Source organism: Pezoporus wallicus, unplaced genomic scaffold, assembly GCF_028554395.1.
Source record: "Pezoporus wallicus isolate ANWC-B61680 ecotype Strahan unplaced genomic scaffold, APGP_CSIRO_Pwel_v1 scaffold_6446, whole genome shotgun sequence".
Lineage (NCBI taxonomy): Eukaryota > Metazoa > Chordata > Aves > Psittaciformes > Psittacidae > Pezoporus > Pezoporus wallicus.
Genome location: NW_026636264.1, coordinates 1,070,156 through 1,078,718, shown reverse-complemented (window position 1 = coordinate 1,078,718; position 8,563 = coordinate 1,070,156). Strand labels below are relative to the sequence as shown.

The 8,563-nt window shown below is 43.0% G+C and overlaps 1 protein-coding gene across 8 annotated transcripts in view; it reads left to right on the top strand.

Annotated features, from left to right (window-relative positions):
- Positions 1-1,912: 1,912 nt before the first annotated feature.
- Positions 1,913-8,563, top strand: part of NUP58 (nucleoporin 58) — a 37,851-nt gene continuing 31,200 nt past the window's right edge. For 2 of the 8 annotated variants that reach the window (XM_057399603.1, XM_057399598.1), the window contains exons 1-3: positions 1,913-2,100; positions 6,376-6,515; positions 7,711-7,749. In XM_057399603.1, the coding sequence (XP_057255586.1) occupies positions 1,928-2,100; positions 6,376-6,515; positions 7,711-7,749 (352 nt within the window). In that variant the 5' untranslated portion in view covers positions 1,913-1,927. Of the gene's footprint in view, positions 2,101-2,499; positions 2,691-6,375; positions 6,516-7,710; positions 7,750-8,563 lie in introns of those variants that run through there. The other 6 variants (XM_057399601.1, XM_057399605.1, XM_057399599.1 and 3 more) reach the window with 5 other exon arrangements.

Below are 8,563 nucleotides of genomic sequence, written 5' to 3'. Positions count from 1 at the left end.
ATTGATCGATAAGATGGTACCATCTGTGATTGCATCCTGAATGCAACCTCGCCATCTCATGGCACTAGGATTAGCTTGATTAGAAGATGTTGAAGTCGGTGGCAATGACACATCAAAGGGATTGATCTTGTCTGGTTTTTCTGGGGCTTGCTCCCTCTCCTTTGCCCCCAATTTTTCCAAATGGTCTCGCAGGTCCTGCTATTTTTTATCTAGAAGTTTTGTCCATTGTCCCCATTCCCGCTCATTTTGCAGCTCTGGTGGGAGCGATGCAAGCGGTGGTGCAGGTGGCAAAGGTGGGTATCTATTTGGAGCTTCAACTATTCTCCTCAGGAGACTCCCACCCCAGCAAAAAGTCGTGGAGATTGGTTTCAGGGGCAGTAGCGGCATGAAAAGGGTTTACATGAGATTGTTTTGGTTGCTCATTAACCCCTACAAGCTCCCAAGTATCAGCTGGGGCTGCTGCCAATAAAGGCGCTGTCGGCACAGGATAGGGGAAGGACACAGGATCCTCAAACATTCGTACCTTACGGCACACAGGCTTTTGGACAGAATGTTTTATGCCTGAAGCAGGCGACACGACCATGGCTGTAGCGCCAGGTGCTGAATCTAATGTAGGTGATGGCCCCTGCTGCTGTGAAGGCGAGTCAGAGAAAGCTGTAAAAGTGGATTTTGCCACCTGTTTTTCAGCCTTCATCACAACTAGAGTCTCTTTCAGCAGTCACCACAGGGCAGCGAGAGACTTTGCCTCTTTAGACCTACAGGTAACTTCATCCCACAGGTATGCCCCAATTTTTTCCCAAATCTCAAGCTCAAAAGCTTCATTAACCCCCTGGATCAGCTCTTTTTCTTTACTTCAGAGCAATAGTCTTTGTAACAGATTATCATCATACTCTGTCCCTCTTGCTGAGAGGATATGTTGGAAGAGCTTAAGGATGGCTGTTTCTTCTTTGCTTAATTGGTTACCCATCCTAATCCTCTTCCACACCCGTCGGCTGCTCACCTTAATCGCACTGCAGTGACTTCCAGGCTCACAAGGCTCCATTTCGAGGCATCTACCTCTGAGGCATCTACCTCCTGATCCTGGTCCTGCCGAATCGTATCCAGCCAATGTCCCTGCGGCACCGCATTCCACTTTCTTCAGTGTCACACTCTTTAATTTCTTCAATTTCAATATGAAAATATAGGGGGGTGCCCCACGTTGGGCACCATTTGCCACAGAAAAGGACTCAAGAGATCAATGTGATCAGACAGAAGTCATTTATTACAAAGCATCTATCCTTTTTATACTATTGTCTGCATCTGCTTACAATAACTTGGTGTATTATGATTGGATACATACTCTTGCAGCTCACAGCACCTAGTATACAATTGGTCAAATAGGAACGCAGGAGCCTAACCTTTAAAACTTGCCTACAGTTCACAGTTTTGTATCTTAGCACATTCCAGTTTCTTCTTATCTTGCTTGTACCGTAACTCCTGCTTCCTTACCCACGTCCTCCTTCATCCTCGGTTCATGTCAAACTCCACGTAGGCACTTGCTGACTTGGGAACATGGCCATTCTTTGCTAAAAATCCATCCACAGGTAATGGTCGGACTTGATGATCTTAAAGGTCTTTTCCAACCTAGTTGATTCTATGATCCTATGAGTTATTAAAATCATACTGTAAAAGCATCCCTCTGCCCTTTTTCCTGTTATGCCAGTATATTTTGTCACTTCATGGCCTGTCAGATCAGAAGAATTTGTTGGCAAACAACTCTACAGAAATCCCTCTATAAGTGCCATTTAACAGCCAACAGTTTGGGGGCTTTAATTTCTTTAGCACGTTCAAAGCTAGGCATGAGTAAACATCGACTAAACCACAAATTACATTTAACTACACCTGAAGCTCTGCCTCCTATAACGGACAGCAATCAAATCACCCAGAAATGATCTCGAACATCATTTCAGTAAACACTATCTGTGGCCACCCAGAGCCTTCAGCAGCCACAGCGTGGAGCAGCACAACAGAGCTGGGTGTGCGTTGCTCTGCATGCTGTGAGGGACTCTGGAGGAAACCATGTGAGCTTCTCACAGCGTCACGGTTCATCCAGGCACTCAGGTACATTTAAAGTGCCCGCAGACCCACGGGTAATTTAAATGTACCTGAGAAATACATTTACTCAGGGCTTCACCCTCGCGTGCTTCCGCCTACCAGGGTGGGACCCTCCCGAGAGTCACACCCCTGGCCGCCCGCACCACCAGCAACGTCCCAAGGAGGCTGCACCGGCCCAAAGGGCTGTTACGGGCGGAGCGGCGGTGCCGTCCCACACGTTACTGTCGCTTTAAGGGCGGGCGGGTGGGCGGGCGGTGCGGCTGTCCCGTGGTGCATTGCGGCGGGCGCCCGTACAGCGCGTGGCTTGCGTGCGCGCGGTTTCTGCCGCCGTTCGGTTCGAAGCGGTCGCCTGGCGCGATGAGGCCCTGAGCAGCCACCGCCGCGCCGGAGCAGGCCGCCGCCACCACTGCCCCTCCCGGGCCCCCGCCGACCGGCCCCGCTGCAGCCTCCCGGCTCCGCTATACGGCCGTTCCCGCATCTGCCGCCATGTCTGCGGGCTTCTCCTTCGGCGCGGGGACCCTGGGCTCCGCGGCGGCCGCCGCCGCCGGGACAGGAGGAGGGGGCGGGGGCTTTTCCTTCGGAGCAGCCACGCCGAGGTAATGGGGCACCCTCCCGTCTGGCCCGTTACTTAGGCTGCCGGTGCTCCGCGGGCCTAGCCTGAGCCAGGGTGGTACGCGTGTTTGTGCGTGTGAGTGCTGGGAGGCGGTACGGAGGCGCAGACACTGAGCTCTGTGTCTCGGTGCTTCTGCTGCTGCCGGAGGGTCCTGGAGGTCCGGCACTCCTGGCCTAGAAGGCCTCTGGTGCTCGTATGATCTGGCTTCACTATTCCCCTACCAGCTCGCAGGGGCGGGGGAGCCCAGCCTGAGTCGGCGGGTTCGTCACGTGGGGATCGATCTGTTCAGTACCTAATAACAAAGTGGGGTGCTCTTAAAGTTTTACTTTATTGTGCCTTTGTGTCGGAGCAGTGTGTCTCCACGGTTATCCGTAAGCTTCTGAACGCAGAATGTGGATCTGTGCTTACCTAGGTGTCAGCAGCCGGTCTGATCTTGTGTGCACAACGTGGAGCTTGTTGATGTCAAAGCCCAAATGCTTAATGTTCAAATCTGACGTTCCATACCTTTTCCTCGAAGTTGGGTGCAGCCTTATGCTTTATGACATAGATAACCTTACATTTGGTGTAGAGTGTGTTGGAGTAAAAGAACTTCGCTGTGCTTTGATATGCATGTGACATATGACAGGCTCTGTACTAAAGGTATTATTGGTATCTAGATTTCTCAGAGTAATATGTAAGTCTTTGATTTGGTTGTTTTTCTCCTTTTCTGCTTACTTCGCTGGAGCGCAACTGTCCCAGCAAAGACTTTTTATTTTTTTTTCTGACCAGATCCCTATTGTGCCTCTGTTGCAGTGAGCTTTGTATTGGAGTTTTTCCCAAATCTGATCAGGCAAAATCAATCACTGTAATGTAATCTAAATGTGTAGGGTGAGCTACTCAGGTGAGCTTCAGGTATTTTTGAAAATATTTCTCTGTCTCAGTTTTCAGGAGCTAGCAATGGAAGGGAACAGAGCATCTTGATCTGAGAGAATATCTCTGGATTAAATGTCAGTGTTGGTTTTTGGCAGCCCGTATGAGTGGGAATAAGTCTTGATTCTCTTCTAGTACTCTTTTCATCATGACCGACTGATGACGTTCTTGTTACCTGAGCTCTCGGTTTGTTTTTTTTTGGTTTTGGTTTTTTTTTTTGTTCCCACACACTCCACCAGTAAAGCTTATTTGGAGTTGATAAAGAACTTCTGGGTTTTCTGTGTCATGCCTGTTTAATGCAGGTTTCCTGTGATTAAAATGAGTGAATTAAAATAATGCTTGTTTGTTCAGAAACATTTTAAATGTAATGCTTGAAACAAAGGAAACTCTTGTTGGTCAGCGCTTGTTAAAAACTGCCTATTGAACTTAAATACGTTTTGGGGTTTGGTTTGGTTTTTTTTGTTTTGCATTTTTTTCTGTTCTAGCTGGCTTTTTAATGTCTTAATAAACAATAAGCAAAGTTTAACAGATGCCAGTTGATAGCAATATGGTACTTTGCGTATTCATATATTTATTCTTAAAAGCAGGACGAGTTGTTATGGCTGTTGGTCAAGGTGTGTCACAGAGGAAGAGGCCTTTTGTTGCTGATTGGAAAGAATCTTGAGCTATCCCTATGGGATGATTTGCTTGAGAATATATTTGAGACGAGGAAGAAGCTGTTCTTCTGAGTTGGGTCTAGACAGTATTGCCATGTGTTGGGAGAAAACAGGCTTCATTGTGTAGTCTAAACATAAGTATTAGTCATTAGTGTGACCAGTTAAGATTGTATTCTTGTGGCCCAAGTGATATGCCAGCCTGCCCAAGTCCTGCCTTGCACCAGTAGTTCAGGTACTTAAGCTCTTTCTTTTGTTAATCAGTGTTCTCTATAGTGTGCTCTAGCCAGGTACTAGAATGCTTTGTTCTAGTTCTGAAATCAGAATTGAGACCTGACTTAAGTGACCTTCCATCTGTTGGGAGTAGAGAGTCCCTCTGGCACAGGCTTTCTTTGCTGGTAAGAATGCCCAGTGCCATTATTTTATGTCTACAATTTTTCTTTCCATCTTAAAAACTAACCAACCAAAAACCTTAATTTTTAGCAAGGGTCTTGGGGGGTTTTGTCCTGTAGTGCTGAATTGCGTATTTTGTACCTTAGTTTTCTTTTGCTGGGATGCTGAAACAAGGATTTTCACAGAGGAATAGTCTTTAAACTGGAAAAAGATGAGAAACTCTTGACTGGTGAGGGAAGCACAATGTTGTAAGTTCTAAGTTTACAAGCAGGTCATGGTGCTATAGTTTGATATGTTGAAATTTTGAGAATAAAGAAAGCTGAAATGCTTTGGCTCCTGTGGAGTTGGCCTGTTAGTGGGCCTGTGTCCTAAGCTTCATGACCCTTCTGCTTCCTGCATTATTCAAGAATAATTTCAAGCTGGATTTTGAACTTGCAACCAACCTTTGTTGTACTTGCCACAGTTAGTTTTGTAGATATTTTTGAAAGTTTTAAGGTAAAAGCTAATTGCAGCCTTTTTTTCTAATGATTTTATTTAATTTGTTATGCTTACAAGCTGCCTTCTTACACAGAGTTGCTAAGGAAACGGTGAGAGAATACTGACCACCATGAAATCATTCTTGACAACTGTTACCCTGAAGTTTAAGTTGCATTTTGTTTCAGTTCTGCTGTTGTACTTACGAAAACGTTATTTAAGTTAGAGAGAACTTACCTAGTTTCTAAAAAGGCTCACAAATGGAAGCAGGAGGGTACTACAATTAAATTATCCACTTGATCTTTCATCTATTTAAGAAAACTTAAAGGTTATAGACTCATCTGGCTGCTAGTACCTGTAATTAATTGGTTAGAAATAGTCATGATTATTATATTCCCCTGTGTTTTGTACAGTAGTTTAGTGCTTTCTCTGCTAAATGTAAAGGTTGTTCTCTATTTGCCATGAAATTTCTAAAATGGGTAGTTTATTTAATAAATAAAAAATGCTTCATTTTCCTGGTGATGACTGATCTCTGGTCTTTTCTTTGTCTCTCTTCCCCTGCATGTGTGAAAATAGCTCTGGAAGTTTATTTCTGTAACTTTCTGACAAATATACAGTCAGGAAAAAAGCATGGTAGCCATGAGTCTTCCCTGGTTGGCACCTGTGCAGAAGGATAGCATTTTGGTTAGAAAACGAATTCGTGCATTTGGTGGTATATAGGGCAAAGTTGTACTGTTTGCTCTAAATGGTTGTATGTCTGCTTATCATTTTAGAAAGAAGTAAAAGTAACATTGGTTGAGGTTTCTGGTCAGAGGTACCTAACTGGACTTGTAACCTGCTTTGAAAAGATGTCTGTGTGGGTTTGTTTTCTTTGTGCTGCCTCTAGTGCTTATTTTCCCATTTCAGTAGTGCAGAGAGAATAATTAGGCAAAACTAATGAGATGATAGAAAAAAATTTCAGATTTCCCACTGGTCTACCAAGATGCATCAGCTCAGCAAGTTGAACAAATGCTGGAGTTGGCATCAGGGCAGCAGCGGGGGTTACATAGCTGTAGAAGGAAAGAAGATCACCTTCTTTCTGTTTGGTGGCAGTGAGCTTGGACTTTGTCTTGTCCAGCTGCATCTTGTGTGATTTGGGAAAATGAATGGTGGCATGGGAAAGAAATTGAGATAAGGGGAGGGTGGGGTGTGGATTTTTATTTTGAGAAAATAATTGCTAATAGTCTTATCTTGCAATAGCTCAACAGGAGGACTTAATTTTGGAACTCTGGGCTCTGCCACTGCTACAGCAACTACATCAGCTCCTTCAGTGGGCTTCGGGAGTAGCCTTTTTGGATCAAAATCGACCACTGGCTTTACACTAGGAGGCACCAGTACAGGTAGAAAAAAAATACTGTACCGCAGAAGTTTGAATCAACAGTGAAGAAATATATCATACGTACAGAAAAGCTGGGTCATCATAATGTGTTTGCTTTTTTTTACCCAGTTGTTCCGTAGCTCAGCATGTAACTTGTGTAGCTTTGTAAAAAGGCTTCATTGTACAGTTTAAAAGCTCAATCATTGAGAACTCTGCGCTACCAATGCTGCAGAAACACAAATGCAGTTACCAGAAAACTATGCATGGGCCTGTATGTAAATTGTTCCACAATTTGAATCCTCATGTTTCTAGAAAATTTAACTCTTTATCCAGGATGTTCAAAATTAATATTTAAGATTGAGGTATATTTTGATCTGAAAAATACTGTAAAATATTGTGAGATCGTTGGTGTTTGTAATGTGATGTTTATAACCCTGCACTAGTAAACATTTCTGGGGTTGTGTTTTGAGGTTTTCAGTGTTGGCCATATGCATGAAGAAATTTATTAGTATTTTCTTAAGTCTCCACTCCAGCCTAGTAGGCAGGGGAAGTTGTTAAGAACCAATCTACTAGAAATAAATTCAACAGTAGACTGAAAGCTTGTATTACTGTGTTTGCCTCCATTGGGGTAATTTTCTTTTAGCTCTCAATGATTCTTTTTACCATCTAATCATATAGGGTGTTTTTTATATGAAATGGCATAGCACTGTGTTGAAAATAATATCTTTAAATTACCTGTGGGGCAGAAACCCTAAACCAAGACAGGGGATTTTACGAAGTCTTTGGACAATTTAATCTTCTTCATTGTACTGTAAATCTGCAGGTTTACATGCTAATCTTATATACTGCCATATGCTGAAAAACTCTTGATTGAATGTCTACTTTCCATGGTTTTGTTTACCTGTGTTTGGTATTTTAAACAGTTGGTGGTACTGCAGTGTTAACATCAGCCTCACTATTAGCATATTCTCGTAAAGAAAAGTGATGGGTTTTGAAGTCAGTTGTGCTTTGATTTCTGTTGCTGGTTCTTACAAATACTGTTTTCTCTGTTAATATTGTTTTGCTTTAAACATATGGCAAAAGACTGTATAATGGTCTACATATTGTCTCATAATGTTGCATTATTTTAGTGTTTTGTTTCGTAGTTTTTTTACTAGCATAACTACTCTGTGGTTTTTCAATTACTATTCATATTCTGTTTATTATTGTTCTTAAAGCAGGAACAGCAACAACTATTGCTACAGGACTGACACTAGGTGAGAACCAAATTTGGATTTTAATCTTATACAGGCAAAAAATAGATCAGCTAGATCTTTTTTGTAATGTAGAAAGTTAGTGGTAATTTGAGCCTGTTCCCCATTACTAATTGCAGTCTGTTTTGCAGCCCAGATGTTAAGGTTGCAGACCAGAGTGGAACCCTACAGTTCTGTTCCTTGTTAAAGGATTATTCCATTCCTGTACAACAGTGATAGTGGTCATAGTGAAAAGTTAGACTTTGTATTTATGTCCCTCTCATGAATCTCATCCTTCAGTAGAGGAGAAGTTGTCAATTCTTCATATAGAATTTCTTGCTCTAATGAGCTTTGTGCAAACAGGTCTGGTTAGCAGAATAAAGAGGGTTTAACTGGGAACAAACTGAGAATATTTTACTTTTGTTTCTCTGATGCGTCTTCAGCTGTCATTAGAAATATAGGAGTATGTGAATAGTTGTGGTGTTTGGGCTTTTTCTTAATCATCAGCAGCTGAGGTCTGAAGAGAAACTGAGCTTGAGTATCACAAATGGTGGGGATGGTATTATGGGACAAACTGCAGTCCAAGAACTTGGGAGGCCATGCTGCGAATAAATGGGAAAAAATAGCATTGGATAAAGAAGCAGATGAAATGGGCAGAAGGGAGGAACAGCTGCTAACCCAGAACTGTATGTGTGATGCATAATCATATGTGGCAGTCGGTACTATGCAGATGAACATCAGTTCTTTTCAATAGCTGAATGAAATGATGTAATCCAAAACAGACAGATAGCAGTTACTGAGAATAGTAAGTGTGTGGTTTATACACATACTGTTGTGG